General features: G+C 34.0%; 2 protein-coding genes across 2 annotated transcripts; both read left to right on the forward strand.

Moving 5' to 3' along the window:
- Nucleotides 1-2575: 2575 nt before the first annotated feature.
- LOC139105600 (uncharacterized) lies at nucleotides 2576-3577 on the forward strand. The gene is made up of 2 exons (XM_070661791.1): nucleotides 2576-2777; nucleotides 3033-3577. Exons 1-2 carry the CDS (start codon nucleotides 2729-2731, stop codon nucleotides 3575-3577), a joined length of 594 nt encoding a protein of 197 aa, XP_070517892.1. The 5' UTR covers nucleotides 2576-2728.
- Nucleotides 3578-10863: 7286 nt separating this feature from the next.
- Nucleotides 10864-16288, forward strand: LOC139105601 (uncharacterized). Its single transcript, XM_070661793.1, has 2 exons — nucleotides 10864-11676; nucleotides 11831-16288. Exons 1-2 carry the CDS (start codon nucleotides 10864-10866, stop codon nucleotides 16286-16288), a joined length of 5271 nt encoding a protein of 1756 aa, XP_070517894.1.
- The last annotated feature ends 1354 nt before the right edge of the window (nucleotides 16289-17642 follow it).

Raw genomic sequence — 17642 nt, forward strand, 5'->3', positions numbered from 1 at the left:
CGCGTTCAATTATTTACAAACTTCCCATTATGTATCGATGGCGACACGGACGAGGAGGAAATCATAATAAAAGTTCTAGATGAGTTGAATTTAAACGCGCCGAGTCGTATTAAGTTGAAAAATGTGCTCGAGCGTGTGAATCTCGCGAAGGTCACGCCGATTATCGATGATTACGCAGTGCGTGTTAAACTACGAGACGAGTCGACTTATGCGTATGCGCCCCGATGATTCGCGTTTGCCGAGCGTTGCGAAATAAGAAAAATTGTAGACGAACTTCTCGATAGAGGGATAGTAAAAAAAAGCACCTCTCCTTATTGCGCAAGGGTGGTGCCGGTCAAGCGGAAGAGCGGTGCGATGCGGCTATGCGTGGACCTGCGTCCGCTGAATGCTCGAGTAGAAAAGCAAAATTTCCCGTTCCCAATTATTGAAGAGTGCCTGTCACGGTTAGCCGGAAAACGTATATTTACCTTGCTTAATCTCAAGAACGGCTTTCACCAGATACGGGTACACGAAGAGCACACAAAATATTTCGCGTTCGCGACTCCAGATGGATAGTACGAGTACTGCTTTTTACCGTTCGGCTATTGCGAAGCGCCTGCCGAATTTCAGAAGCGGCTGGCCCAAATTCTGGAACCGTGGATCCGTCGCGACCTAATCGTATTGTATATGGACGATATCTTAATCCCGTCGAGATCCGAGTCGGAAAATTTACAAATTATGGAGGAGGTATTGCTCGAGTTAAAAAGATATGATTTCCGATTAAATTATGAAAAATGTAGTTTCCTGCAAACCACTATAGAATATCTCGGTTATGTAATATCGGCAGACGAAATTACATTAAGCCCGCGGCACCTGCGTGCGGTGCGAGATTTTCCGCGACCGACAAACGCGCATGAGGTTCAGCGTTTCTTAGGCCTCGCGAACTATTTCCGCCGATTTTTACCGGAATTTACATTAAAAGCGAAACCACTAACTAATTTATTGCGCAAGGACACGAAATTTGTTTTTGGTTAGGATTGCGTGGACGCGTTTGAAACTTTGAAGGTAGGACTTGTTTCGCCGCCGGTGCTCCGGTTATACGACCCCGCAGCCGAAACGCAGCTACACACGGACGCGTGTATTACGGGCCTGGGAGCCGCGCTCCTGCAAAGCCACGCGGGCGACGCGTGGGCTCCGGTCGCGTATTTCTCACAAGCAACGAATAAAGCCGAAGCTAATTATCACAGCTCCGAATTGGAAATGCTGGCGGTGGTACGAGCGGTCAAACGCTTTCATATATATTTGTACGGACGTTCCTTTAAAATCGTGACAGACTGCAACGCCTTAGTCTATGCGATGACCAAGGCGAATCTAAATTCTCGAATCGCGCGATGGACCTTAGCCTTACAAAACTACTCTTTTGAAATAATACGTCGTCCGGGAACGCGCATGGCTCACGTCGACGCCCTGAGTCGCAGCGTGGGCTACGTTTACCAAATGCTCCTTGAAAGAGAATTGGAAATGCGGCAGCTCGCGGACGCGCGAATCTCCAAGATAAGTAAGGAACTCGAGTTAGAGGATAGCGATCGTTTCTTGTTAATCGACGGTCTTGTATATAGAAAAAATGGGGAGCGCAATCCCCAGTTTGTCGTGCCCGAAACAATGGTGCCGAGTTTGCTCCGCGCGCACCACGACGATGCGGCCCATTGCGGAATCGACAAGGTATACGAGGGGATCAGGGCGAATTATTGGTCAGGGTGGGCGCACTCTCACCATTTTAGAGCGACGGAAGTTCTAATGCAGGGGAGCATACGATAGAGGCAGCACGATCAGTCGCCATATTGAAACAGTGTATTTGTTCAACGAAAGTGCTTCTAAGTACTCTGAAGTGCTCCTTGGTGCTCCTCTTCCCGCTCTTTTCGTTACTTTCTGTATACGTGTGTGACAGTGACAGGATAGTGAAAGTGCTAAAAAATTGTTCGCAGTGATATACAGGGCCCATGGATGTAAAGCCACATATAATTATAATATACAGGGTGTCTCAGCCCATGTGTAAAATTCTATACAGATAGGTAGGTCTTGAGGAAATAAGTAAAAAAGTTCTTTAACGTTTTGAAAAATTCTCAATACTTATTGAGAAAAAAATTAATTTTTCTAGCGCAAGAGCGACAAGAAAGCTATACGTGAGTGAGCGCGATAGGCGACGGCGCTTTTCCTAGCCATTCGCCTGTCGCGCTCACTCGCCCGCAGCTTCCTTGTTGCTCTTGCGCTAGACAAATTAATTTTTTTCTCAATAATGGTTGAGAATTTTACAAAATGTTAAAGAACTTTTTTATTTATCTCCCTGTTTGTATAGAATTTTACACATGGGCTGAGACACCCTGTATATATATAAATATATATATATATATATATATATATTTTTTTTTTTGGTAAGTATTATAAGTATTATACCTAAATTTTGCACACCGGTTTGTTATTGCACGGAATCTTTCCCCCCTATAAGAACAATTAATATAATACATTATAATATTCCCATTAAATACAGAATATTATAGCAATATGCGACGATGTTGAAATATTGCTGTAATATTCTGTGTTTGGTAAATTATTAATCTAATATTAAATAATAAATATTTTTCTAATATGAGAAATTAGATTTCAGGTATACAAGATGGTGCGAGCGTGTTGTGTGCCAGGATGAACACCAGAAAAACTGATACCACGACATAAACTGCCAAAGGATGTAATGAAGGCAGAAACGTGGTTAAAAGCGATTGGACGTGATGAATTAATTGGTAAGTTATATTTAGTAAAGAGCATTAGCTATGTTTAACAGATAAGGTGCTTTGCAACTGTTGTAAAAATAGTGTATTTGATTGACATATTATTTTCACTTTGACAGAATGTAGACGTATACCTAATTAGATTCACCATTTTTACAACAGTTGCAAAGCAACTTTTCTGCTGAATGTAGCCATTGTGTTAGCTCCTTTTTTTGTCTCTATTCTTAATTTTAATGTTATATATTAAATTTCGAATGTTTGTTTCAGGTTTACCTAACAAAGACTTAGACGGCCTAAGAATTTGCGCTTTACATTTTTCAGACGACATGATTTTTATTGATAGATCGCGGCGATGTTTTAAAGAAAATGCATATCCGTCTATGCATATTAGTTTTCAAAATAGTAGTACCAATAATACTAATACTACTATTAGTACTATTAGTACTATTGCTGCTAGTAGTAGTAGCATTCCATTTAATACTCCTGAAAATGTAGAGGCAAATGAAAGGTTTGTGCCAACATCTGAAGAAATAAAAATGAGAGAAATAAAGAAGAAACATGAAGAATGCTGCAAGGAATTACGTAAATGTAAGAAGACAATATATAAGAAAAGGAAAATTATTAAAAAACAGCAGCAAAAACTGAAGAAGAAGAAAAACAAATGGGAGGATCTCACAAGTCGTTTGCCAACGTTTCAAAAACTTTTTGTCGAAATGATGACCGACAATTTACAACATTTATCACAGGTATGCTTCTTATTTTTTTCAAAGCCACAGCCTATAAATTTAAATTTTATCAAACATTCAACATAAAATAGTGTGAGAAATTAGATGTGTGAGTATTCATATACATATATATTTATACATAAATACACAATTAATTTTATTCAAATAAACCAACATATTTAAAAAAATATGTATATTTTTATAAAATTGTATACTTTGTATATATTTTTTATATTAATGTTATTATACATATATTCGTATATACTTTAATTAATTTAATTCTTTAATTTTGTACACTGTCAAATTTTTATTCGACACTGTGTGATAGTGTTACATATAGTGTGATAGTATGATACAATTAATAAGTAAAAGTTTGAAAACGTTAATAAGATTTTAAAAATAATTAAGTAAGAATACATTAATTATAAAGAGATTATAGGTAAGTAATAGGTAATATTAAGAAGGTAAGTAATAATATTGTGTATATCTAAATATTAATAATATATTTTTTTACTATTATTTTTCATCAACATAATTATTATTTTTTACATTCTACTTATATTTCAATATATCATTTTATTTTCAGAACATGAATCATAATGCTACGTATCCAGAATTTTTGTCTCCAAGTGACGAAGCCAAATACAGTTTTTTTGTAGTACAAGAAGAACAAGCAATCGACTACACTGAAAATTATAAAATCACAGAACAGGTAAGATTGTACGACTAAAAAAGTATTTTATACATTTTTATGTTAAATACAATTTTTTTTAATAAGTATAATGTATATTTATTTATTACGAAAATGTAAAGTTATTTAATTGCTAACTTTTTTTTCAGATTACTTTCTTTGCATGGGTTTTCTGTGATCTATAATTTAATGGAATTTATTTTCGAGCATGCTGCATGATTATTTTCTTCTAATATTCTTGTTTATATATTTTAATATAACACTTACATATTAATATATATATATATATATATATATATATATATATATATATATATATATATATATATATATATATAAGAGGCACGGTAGTGCCTCGCGCCAAGTATAGGCGCAGCGTACTACCTGCCTATATTTACGCGAGACCCATTTTAAGAAATTCGTACATATTTGGATCTCGACAATGGCTGAACCGATCGCTTTCTACATAGGTTCATTGTGTAGATTAGGGTCGATTTATATAATAAAAGTATTTTTATTTTTTCGCTACGTTATCTACAAACAAAGATATCGCGATGTAAAATTTGCTTGCAAGAGTAAAATCTTATTTTATCTTTAACGTCGTCGACGACGAAAATGTCCTTTTCGTTTTCGCGCCGCTAGATGGTGTGGATTGATTTATCGACTCTGCTTCATTTATCGACTGTCTTTATTGATGTGTCAGTTTAGTGGTAATGAGTGATGAGTGATGATCTCGTAATAAATAAAAAAATAATAAAGTAAACGTAAGTTGTCATACGATCGGTATTAAGATCAAAAGTTTGAGTAATGGCAATCAAGTATTAAAACGAGGTATTTACTAATAATTCAGGAGATGGATTAAAGTTATTCCTGGAAGATGCGATAATTGATAAACATGATGTGTGAACATATTAACGATTTGATTTATTGTAAATTAAGTCGAGGAAATTCTTTGGAAGACCAACCATTAACTAGTGACAAAAATAAACGAGGAATTCTATTAGATAAGTTAAGTATATCTATTCTGTAATAGTACTTTATTAAATATTCATAGTTTACTTTTCAGATTTATAAATGAAAATGTAGTTGTCACAGCACAGAGTAAAAGATAAAGTTGGAATGGAACTTCAATTAATATTAGTGGCTGCTCTTGTTAGTAAAGCTTCTAGTCAAGCATTCTTTTCGCAAATACTTAAGGTTATTGTGCAAATAATAAAAGCTGTGAATTTAGCAAACACCAAAATTAAATATTGCAAGACTTAACGATTTGATTGTGAATTAAGTCTAGGAAATTCCTTGGAAGACCAACCGTTAACTAGTGACAAAAATAAACGTGGAATTCTATTAGATAAGTATATCTATTCTGTAATAGTAGTCTATTAAATATTTATAAACCATATTTATTAAAATAAAGTTTGCTTTTCAGATTTACAAATAAAAATGTAGTTGTCACAGCACAGAGTAAAGATAAAGTTGGAATGGAACTTCAATTAATATCAGTGGCTGTTCTTGTTAGTAAAGCTTCTAGTCAAGCATTCTTTTCGCAAATACTTAAGGTTATTGTGCAATTTATTTTACTAACTTGTAATTAATGTAGTATACAAATAAAATATGTAATTAATATATATAAAAAATATAAATAATGTTTTTAATTTAATTAATTGTAGTTTATGTAGTTGTTATTAATTGTAACCGGAGCGGAGGTCCGGGTGTACCCCGCAAGGGAAATAAACACCAAAAAAATATATAAGTATAAAAATTAATGTTTTATTTTATTTAATATTTAATATTACATTCTTTTACTTAATATTAAATAATTATTTACATTGTTCCGATATGAATCGGTTAATCATTTATTACATTTTTTTAATTATATAATATTAATCAATATAATATTTAATCTAATAATTTCTTTTAACCATTCAATATAAATTAGTTAATTTCTTTTTCTTAATTTATTAATATGTTATTAAAACTTTTAAACATGTAATAATAAAAAATAAAATTTGTCAAAATAATAAATGTGAAATAAATGTCAAATTAAAATAAAAAAAATTAACAATACATTTATAGAAATAAAAATTAAAAAATATGTGTATAAAATATGTATATGTATGTAAAAAAAAAACAAGTTTAAAATAATTTGAAGAAAAATAAAAATAAAAATGTAAAAAAAAATTAATAAAAAAAGTATTGCTTGTAGGGGCCTTTTGGTAGCCGCGACCTCTCCTGCTACCGCGACCCCGTCCGTTACCACGACCCCGTCCCTCACCGCGACCTCGCCCGCTACCGTGATTGTACATGTAGCGGCCAGCTCTTTTCCAACGAGGAGCTAAAAAAAATTAATATGTTTTTAAAAGTTATAGTAAAAAATCCAGAAGTACGATAGTACCTCATGCCAAATGTACTTACGTCAATTTAATTTTTGTTTCAAGATTTCTAATCTTTTTCTTAGCTCTTCGTTTTTGCGAGCTAAGATCGCGGCTTCAGTGGTTTGCGCCGTTTCTCCGGCTGTGTCTCGGCTATTTCCTGTAGAGGCCAACGGCTCCTCACGACGAGGAGACGATTGCCTTTGGGCAACCGCCACATCGTCGCGAGGAGGAAACTGTCTTGACGGCCCAGGCTGAACGTCTTCAAAGTCCATTTTTCCAAATGATCTGTAATATATATAATATATAATAAAATATAAAATATAAAACAAAATAAAAAGTAGAATATTTAAAAAATAATAATTACTTACGTAAAAATGAAATTTTCGTCGTTTAGTATGTCGTCTAAAGATTCTATTTCTTCGTTCGTTGTTTTGTTTTCACTTCTTGCCATCTCACTAAGGACTGTTGAAAATTATTAAAAACAGAGTAAACGTATTTTTCAAATTGATATAGATGTCGGTTGTTATTAATCGCATAAAGACGAGTTTACAATTTTGTAACGCTATTACACTTGCGAACTATTAATACACTACTGCTCGTGCGGAGACATTGGCTGCCGCATCTGATTGGTTGTCGCTATCGGGCTGTGATCCTCCAATCCGGTGACAGGAACCAACATATAGTATGTCAGCTGTAGTTACACTATAACCATCAGTTACACTGTAACTGTTATAGAGTGATGGTAGCAACGTCACTGTATATCTGTAAGATCTACATTTCTTACAGGTTTCTACTTCGTGAGAAATTTTTCTCCGCTTGCTTCTCTCTCTCTCTCTCTCTCTCTCTCTCTCTCTCTCTCTCTCTCTCTCTCATTCTTTTTCAAAATAGGCTGCTGTGTGCCAAAGAAAATAAGCGGCTGTGCGCTAAAAAACATAAGCGGCTGTGCGCTAAAGAACATAAGCGGCTGTGCGCTAAAAAACATAGGCTTCTTCTTTTTTTTTTTCAAAGTAATGTGAAAGAACATAGGCTGAAAAGCGCCAAAAACATAGGCTGCTCATTCGCCAAACAACATAGGCTGCTCCTGCGCCAAACAATATAGGCTGCTTCTGTGCCAGATAACATATATATAAGTTACTCCTGCGCCAAAAATCATAGGCTGCTTCTGTACCAAAATTTAAATACTGATTAATAATTTAAATAACATGAATTCAAAATTGCAAGAAGTCATTTTACAGCTTAAAGAAAAAAATGAAATCGTTCAAGGAGAATGGTTAAGTGATGTCCACATGGATCATTTTAACAATCTATTAGAAAATTATTCAGATTATAAACCTGTTTCGACATGGCGGATACAATTACCAGAGACAATAAATGCTGTTCCGCCAAATAAAAAACATATACAAATATTATATAGCCCACAACATTGGGTATGTAGTTATTACGATACAAAACGTATCTTTATCTATGATTCGTTTAATTCTAAAAGCGTACATGAAAATCATTTAACAATGTTGACAAGGTTATTTCCAACATATAATTAAAAAAATTTAATTACATTTCCTAGTGTTCAACGACAGCCAAACTGCAACGATTGCGGTGTTTTTGCTATAGCTTTTGCTGTGTCGTTATTATTTAATATAAAATCCGAAAAAGTAAAATATGATTGTAGTAAAATGCGTCCGCATTTAATAAAGATTTTAGAGTCTAATGTGATAAAGCATTTTCCACAAGATTTAAAAAATGGCATTCCTCAGAAGGTACTGCCATTAGCAGTAATTAGAATAAGAGAGGCTGATGCGGACCATAAACGTATTAAACGTCAGGTGGAAATAAAAGCAAATTTATCTGAAATTAAATTTGATAAGAAACGTACACGAGAGGAAGACGATCTTGAAAATTATCGCTCTAAAAAACGACAAAAGTATTAAGAAAATAGAGAACGTAATTGTGCTAAAAAACGGTACTTGTATCACAAAAATGTAGAAGATAATCGTGCTAAAAAGAGACAACGATATGATAAGAATCTACAAGATAATCGTACTAAACAGTTAGAACGATATTACAGGAGAAAAACATTTGTGTCTGAATTTGTAATGAAAAAGAACAATACTGCTAAAGAGATTACTAAAAAATATGTAAAATTTAGATCCACCAAGTTTTTAAAAATTTATTATTCTTTTGAGACATGTGTAAAAAATATTTTACTCAACCAAAATGTTACAAATAGTAGTAAATGTCATATTGAAACACGATTGGAAGCAGAAAAAATCGTACGATGGTGTTTCAATATTAGAGATAGTTATGTTCGTAATATGTATAAAATGTTAGCTAAGCTAAAAAATAGATCAGAAACATGTTTAACTGTTGCTGCGGAATATATTACAGTTAATGATAAGTTAACTGCATTTTGTGGTATATCTAGACATACAGCTTCGTCCGAAAATTATTTCGTTGATTCGACGTATCATAATATTAATTCATCCAAAGTTAATGTAACGGAACCTTTAATGTTAAATACAAAAGGGCAAATTGTTAATACGTTATCTTTGATAAAAGCTCGAGCAAAAAAATCGTGGTCATGCAGTACTTTATGTAAAGTTAATAATCCGCTTTTAATCGAACGATATCAAAAATTGCTAGAAGCTATAAATAAAAGTACTTTGAGAAAAATTCCAGAATTAATGCAAAAAATTCATGAATGCACTACAACAATTTTTGATAAGAATTTAGAAAATGCTAAGAAGGGTCACGCACATAGCTGTTACATTAATTTAAACCTTTGTAAAGCTATGTTTATCCCAGTTCAATTATTATCACCGCATTTTCCAAAAGTGAGATATATTAGACGTTTAATTTATGTACTGTGACGTGGCGGCTCTCGCTGCTTCGTTGCAGCTCCCCGCGGCCGTCACAAAAGCGCCGAGAACTACCTGCTTGGGGAATTGTTGCGATAACGGCTTATCCGAAGCTCGCGCCAACCTATTAGTACCAATAGGGCCCTGTGAGGGCAGCGGCTCTCGCGGGAAATCGGCGGCGTGGCGCGCGGAAAAATCCGCGAGACGCGGGAGTGGGGATACGCCGGGCCTCGTGCCGAAAATTCGCGCGGTCCTCGCTCTTCCGTGTAGACCGGCGTGATAGACGGGCGATCGGCGAGAACCAGCGAGCGATAGCGAAAGTGAGCGAGGACGACCAGGGCGAGAGCGAGAGCGAAAACGAGAGCGAGAGCGAGAGAGAGGGCGAGAGTGCGAGGGAGAGCGAGGACGTCTCGAGAAGTCAATGAGCGCTTATTCGGTGAGATTTTCCACCCGCATTGCGGAATTATTGTATTGTACCGCCCTTCGCCTCCCGGGAAGGCCGACGCGGACTTGGACGATACCCGGCCACATAAAACGGGCACGCGGGCCCTTTAGATTATTTTGGTGGATCCTTGTCGCGAGACAAGGACGTAACGTTAGCGAGTGGCAGCCGACGGGCGTCCAAGGGCCAGTGACTGGGCCCCGCGAGACCTACTGGGACGGTTCGTTTGCGTTAGTTAATTCGATTACACGTAAAGCTGTCGTCCGTCGCGTCCGCACGGAGAGCCCTCGGCAGCGGCCGAGGTCGGAAAAGAAATCACGCGGTCTCATTTACGACGGGCGATCATACGCGTGAGTTCTTGGGTGTCGTTGCGTCCCGCGAAAACCCGCCGCGTGTACGGGAGGCGCGTGGCCGGCACCAAAACAATCAGGGCCGGCGCTAGAGCTACGGGAGATATTCGTGGCGATCTAATAGCGGTTCGAACTAAAGCCTCGATCTAGGTGATCGCACATAGATCAAACCCGCGTACGATTATGGAAATTTTGTTATTTGTTTGTTACTCGTCATACTTGTCTCGTTCCGTTGCGTGTTAATAAACGGACTGAAAACTGTATTCGCTTTGTTCGCGTAGCTATTATTTTGTGCCGTCGTTTCCGTTGGTCCGAGGAATTCCGTCCGTGATACCCCGCCCCTCTCCGTTCGGATGAGCTAGCCCCGCGCGTGACGGCGATTCGAGTTCGGCATTAATTATCGAGGAACGGTTAACCGATCCAGGATATAAATCGGCGCGGCTGAGCCCGTGCCTGGCGCCCAAACATTGCATTCGTGTAAGATCCCGCCGTCCCGCGCCGGGATACGGCCGAGGCACCGCGACCCCTCCTCCCTCCCTACCCCTCGTGTCACGACGGTGCACGGATTTTCGTCCGTGCACGGCCGTCTCTTTTTGATCGCGACTGTCTCCCTCGCGGACGAGGGAAGATGTCGTGACAGTACTTTATAGCTTTTATAAAAAAATGTTACAATTGGACGAAGCATTAACTTGTGGTGAAGTTGATAAACTAAAGAAAATTATAAGTTCAGTACAAGAAAAAGCAGATATGTACAAGCATCAGCAAACTGATATAATCATGAGCGATGATGATATTATTTTTAAATATCAAAATGCGTTTAAAGCTTTAAAGAAACGTTCTGTTGATACACCACGATATATTTGTATATCGTGTGAAAGACTTTGTTACAAGACAAATATTTCTAAAGTTAATAATAAAATTCAAACACGTAGAAATAATCCAATTTGGAATGATTTAATGGCATATATAGAGAAAGAAAAAATTAATTCTGAATACATATGTCGTTATTGTGATAAAAAATTTCGTAGCGGTTTGTTGCCTCCTTATTACATTCTAAATAATTTACTTGCAAATAATGTACCCGAGTGTATATCGTCTCTTAACGAATTTGAGAAAATACTCATACAGAGAGCTAAAGCTTTTCAGACTGTGGTGAAAATGGGAACAGTTTTTCATGAAGTTATTCCTGAAAGACAAAAAATACAAAAGGTTAAAGATTCAACTTTTTATTTACCACTTCCTCTAGAAAAAACTTTTAATAAATTATGTGCAAAAACTGATCCGATAAATTTAAATTCCGAATTGTGTATTTTAGTTCGAAATATTCCAACTAAGTCAAAAGTTATTTGGGAAGATTTAGTAAATTTAAGAAAAATATATCAAGCTTCAAAATGGCTGACAGAACGTAACTTTTTATATTCTGGAATCGTATTGCCTGATACTCATAATCAATTAAATTTAGGAAATTTTAATAATGTAAAATTTTATGTTGAAGAAACAGAAAATAATACAGAAGCTTCATTTAATGAAGAATGTAAATTGTTAAATGATTTAAATTTACGAACGCAAGAGATGAAAAATTGTCTAGAAAATAAATTACCTCAGCACAAGGCTATGTTAACTCAAAAAGATGACAGTGACAGTTACTACGAACAATATACTATATATCCATTATATGAAAAAAAAAGAAAATAAAACTGCTACTGCTTTATATCAAATGTTAAAAATTCAAAATGTTCCTTTGGATAATCGTGAAAAGAATTTGGATTTGATGTGTTTTCCAGATTTATATCCATTCGGTAAAAATGGTCAATATGATGAAGAAAGGCCGATCAAACTTCAAAAGCATGAATATATTAAATGTCGTTTGACGTCTAAGTATCCACAATTTAGATTGAATCAACAGTACTTATTTTATTTGTTACATAGGGCAAATATTCGTCAGTTAAATCGTGGAATTTATCATAAAATGAATATAATTGATTCACGAAGCCGTTATACGGCTGTTGAATATTTAGAAGCTATGTCGAAAGAATTGTTGAAGTCTAATTTAAATGCTATATTCTCTGCACTTCGAAATACAGAGCAATATTGGCGTCGACCGAGAAGCGATTTAGATTGTATGACACGACATTATGGACCTGCAACATGGTTCTTAACGTTAAGTCCTAGTGAATGGTTATGGGACGATTTAGGTGAATATATTCGCGAAGTTAATGGATGGCAAGATTGTTCATTGAGTACCAGTGTACTTGTTGCTAAAGATCCTATATCAACATCCAGATTTTTGGACAATAAATTTCGAGCGATGATAGATTTTATTTGTTCGAAAGATTTTCCGATCGGAGAAGTAACGCACTATTTTTGGCGACGAGAATATCAAAGTAGAGGTATACAACATTTCCATTTATTAATTTGGATAAAAAATGCGCCAATTTTTGGAGAATCTTCTGTAGAAGTTTCAAAATTTATTTTACAATACATTAGTTGCAAGAAGCCAGATGAAAATATTGCACCATTATTGTACAGTCGTGTTGATAAGCATCAACAACACAGACATAATGATTACTGTCTACGTTCAAAAAAAGTAGGACGAAAAGTTGTTCGTAGGTGTCGTTTCGGATTTCCACGACCTGTTACTAAAATATTGTATATGAGAAATGTAGCAACTGCAATAGCAGGTAGAAAGCAATTGAAACATAAAAGTAGATTGTATGATCTTCCTCGAACGAAAGATGAAGTTGATATTAATGATTATAATCCCGTGCTCCTTACTGCATGGGAAAGAAATATGGATATACAATTTATTGGTGAAAAGTCGACATTATTAACATGGTATATTACTAAGTATGTAAATAAAGCAGGAAAAAGTGAATTGTCTGACTTTAATCTTGAGAATTGTAAGAATAATAAAAGTAAATCATTGGCCAGTGTTCTTTGGAATTATAGTTTACGATTTTTAACTAATAGAGAATGTGGAGCTCTTGAAGCTGCAGATACATTATTAAGTATTCCTTTATATGGAACAGATTGTAATACAACTATTAAATGGTTGAATGTTAATCGTATACGACAGAAAAAATTAAAAAGTCGTAAAGAGATTGAAGCTCTAGATGAAGAATCCACAGATTTATTTTGTTCGGCTTTAGTAGATGATTATTATCCAAATAGAGTGGAAGAATTGGAATCAGTGTCTCTTTACGAGTTCGCACAGTGGTATGATGTCACGACAACTGAGCCAAAGAACAATTTAATTGAATATTATAAAATAGACAGTAGTCATTTTCTTAAACGAAGACAACGAGCATGTCTTATTAATCATTATAAATACAATGTTGAAACACAGCCTGAAGATTATTTCTTTTCTTTACTTCTTATGTTTAAACCATGGCGAAATTTAAACAATCTTAAAGATAATTTTGACACTTATGCGGAAGCATTTGAAAAAGCAAAATTACATCTTACAGAGGCATTGCAATATCACGAAAAAGTACAAGAATTGCAAAAAGCATTTGAAAATGCAAAACAGTTGGTTCAGCAAACCGATGAAGAATTACAACAAAAGAATGTGTCTCAGGATGATCCTGATAATCCAATCGGCATTCAAAATATAGAAGTTGGTGAAGCGATGCAAGATTTTAAAAATCTTGGTGAAAAAACAGATAAGAATATCGATGTTTCTGACATGATAGCAAAATTAAATGCTGATCAACTAAGAGTATTTGATAGAGTCACTGATACTGTAAGGTCGAATGCTTCGATATTACGCTTATATGTCAGTGGAGAAGGTGAAAGTGGTAAAAGTTTCTTAATTAAAACAATTAAATGTTGGATTAAACAGAATCTCAACAAAGATACCGCTTTAACAGCACCTACTGGTATAGCAGCGTTTAATATTGATGGTTTGACAGTTCATAGATTACTTCAATTACCTGTTGAACGTGGTCAGACTCCAAAGTACAAACCATTGTCTACTCATGTGTTAAAAGTTTTACGAACTGAACTCAAAAATGTTGTTCTCTTTATAATTAATGAAGTGTCAATGATATCCAATTTGACTTTATGGTATATACATCTTCGATTAACTGAAATATTTGATACAAATGACATTGAAGATGGTTGGTTCGGTAAAAAACACATTCTTTTATTTGACGATTTACTTCAATTGCCTCCTGTACGTGAAGATTACATTTTTATGCAATTGTCAAATGACAAATTTAACAAATGCGTTGGTTCATTAACTGCTATTAATTTGTGGACTATGTTATTTCATTACGATGAATTAATTATTAATATGCGTCAGCAAGAAGACGATACTTATAGGCAATTGTTGTCGAGAATTCGTATTGGTTCATTAACAAAGTTTGATTATGCCGTACTTAAAAATAAAAAAATATCTTTCAAAGGTAATTCTTTGGAATCCAGATTAAAGGAATTATGTGATTATATTAATAATTGTTCATCGAATATTGTTTGTCTATTGCCTACACGTCATATGTGTGACACTCTTAATAAAGCTATGTTAAGTTGCACTGATTCGAAAGAGATATTACTAATTGCTAAAGATGCAATTGACTGTACTTCATATTTAAAAAAAAAAGTATTAAAAGTATTATCAAATAATGACGATGATAGTTCTAAAACTGCTGGACTTTCAAAAGAAATTGTAATTAAAATTGGAGCAAAAGTTATGATAAGGCGTAATATTGATGCTACTTTGGGTCTGGTAAACGGTACAATAGCTACAGTAGTTTCAATTGTACGAGATATATCTACCGATTGTGTAGAAAAAATCAAATTACTTTTACCTTCAGGATTAGAATATTTGATTAAAAGAGTGAACGTCAAATTTGAAGTGGTGGATAAAGCATTTGTTGTAAGAAAACAATTTCCACTGTGTTTGAGTTATGGAATAACTATTCATAAAAGTCAAGGATTGAGTTTACAGAGTGCTGTTATTGACATAGGCAATTGTATATTTAATTGCGGTCAAACTTATGTAGCATTATCTCGAGTAACATCTTTGAAAGGATTACATTTGATTAATTTTGATCCTTCAGCAGTGACAGCTGACGAAAAAGCTATTAACGAGTATAATCGGCTAAGATATAAATACAAACCAGACGTAGAAATAATTTCTATTCAAAGAGAACGTCATTCCAAAGTGAAAGATATTCCATGGGTATTGTCGAAACTAGTCGAAGCCTTTCAAGAGAATGGTCAGCAAAATCAAATGTTACAAATAAATACCACTTGGGTTTTACGTGGTTTTCAAAATACAAATAATGTTTCATGTTACGCTAATACAGTTGTACAATGTCTATTGCATTTAAATGCCATTAGAAAGCAATTGCTTAATTGTGATAAATCAAATATTTTACGTATGTTAATGCATCGATATGAATATAGAATGAGTAATTTAAATACATATGATGTTCGACAAGATTTAGGAGAATCGTTTTCAATGAACGAAAAACTAGATGCATTAAAGTTTCTAACAATTTTGTGTACAAGGTACGAGTGTATAAGAGAATCAGTAGAGCATGAGGTTACTTCTTCTACTCGGTGTGTTATTTGTCAATATACAAAAACAATTTGTTCTAATAATTTATTTATTTCAATACCTATTAATAATTTGAAGAAAAAAAGCTATAACTTGAAAGAGTTATTAGATGTTACATTTGCACATTGGAATCAATCAGAAACCGGGTCATGTGAAAATTGTACAGGAAATAATATATTGTTTAAAAATGAATTAACATTAACAAAAGATATAATTATTATTCATGTTGCATTATTTTCGCAAAAAGAAGATAAAGTAATAAAAACAAAACGTAACTTTAATATATCTTCTATTCCAACGACTAAAGTACTGGTAGCTGGACAATCATATAAAGTTATAAATGGTATATTTTATAATGGTTTAAGTATTGATAAAGGACATTATACAAATATTTGTAGAGAAGAATCATCTAATAGTTGGATCAAAATTGATGACACGCAAATGAGAAAAAGACAATGGCCCAAAGGTGCTAAAGATCTTTATATACTTTTTTTACAAAAAATTGATAGAAATAAATATATTTAACAAATTGCATATATGGATCAAGAAGTAATCATTAATAACAAAAATGTAAAAAAATCTGATTGATATTTAATTTAGACATTTATAAAAAATTTGTTAAAAAATAATGATACGAATTAAATTTGATATGGTGTTTACTAAATTGTAAAGTAGATTTTTCTGCTGAACGTAGCCAAAGATTTTTCTCGAGAATCTCGAGTTATGATAAAATATAAGTTTTTAAAGGATTATATATAGAAAATGATTTGTTGAACCGTTGTTGAGATTACAAATTTATGTGAAACCGTACAAGGATGAACCTAGGTTTGTCTTGATACTTTTAACTTGGAGTAATTTTTTTAATAAAATCTTCTCTAAAAAAATTTTAATACAATTTAAATTTAAAATATTTAAAATAAACTTTACAATTTTTATTAAAAATGCGTCAATCAATTTTAATACTTTTATAATAGTTGCAAAGCAGTTTTTTCTGCTGAACGAAGCCAAAGATTTTTCTCGAGAAATTTGAGTAGTGATAAACAAAACTAAATATTGCAAACCTATATAAAAACGTATGAGGCGTCAAATAATAATATTACAACGGAGAGACGAAAAGAATTAATTTGGTGCGTCTCACGAGTTTAGGCGTTGGATGGGGCCCATTCTATTTTCTATAATATTACAAATATATGTCGAACTGTACAAGTATGACACAAGTTCACCCCGAACTTGTTATAGCATCAATTTTATCAAACATTTTTCTAAAAAGTATCAATCGTACAGCAAAAATAGATACAACAAAAAAAGTGTATTTTATGTACAAAGTTATAATATAAAGAAACACGTTTAAAAAGCGATCGGTTAGACCGTTGTTGAGATTCAAACATCTCAATAGCTCAGAATAAAAGATCTCGCGTAATGACACAATCGATCACGCTGCTTGTGCACGTAACGTAGAACACTAACGTGTCTCTAGATTATTATATTATAACTACAAAATAAATGATATCTTTTCCAAAAACTTATCTTCTTAAAAAAAAAGGTTTAAAAAAAGCGTCAAGTATAAGCGCGTGAGAACCTTTTTTAAAAACGTTTTAAGCAAAACCAAGACTCCCCCCAAAAAAATTATAACTACAAAATAAATGATATTCCCCCCCCCCCAAAAAAACTGACCTTTTTTAAAAAAAAATGTTCAAAAAAAGCGCCAAGTATAGGCGAGCGAGAAAAGCGTCCTCGAAAAAGTTTTTAAGCAAAACCAAGACTCTCCCAAAAAAAGACTCCCTTAAAATTATACTCCCCAAAAATAGAATATAAAATGTGCACTTTAATAACAAATACTCTTTATAAAACTAATGAAATCAAATAAATGCGCCAAGAA

The sequence above is a fragment of the Cardiocondyla obscurior genome, linkage group LG09 (genome assembly GCF_019399895.1).
Source record: "Cardiocondyla obscurior isolate alpha-2009 linkage group LG09, Cobs3.1, whole genome shotgun sequence".
Taxonomy (NCBI): Eukaryota; Metazoa; Arthropoda; class Insecta; order Hymenoptera; family Formicidae; genus Cardiocondyla; species Cardiocondyla obscurior.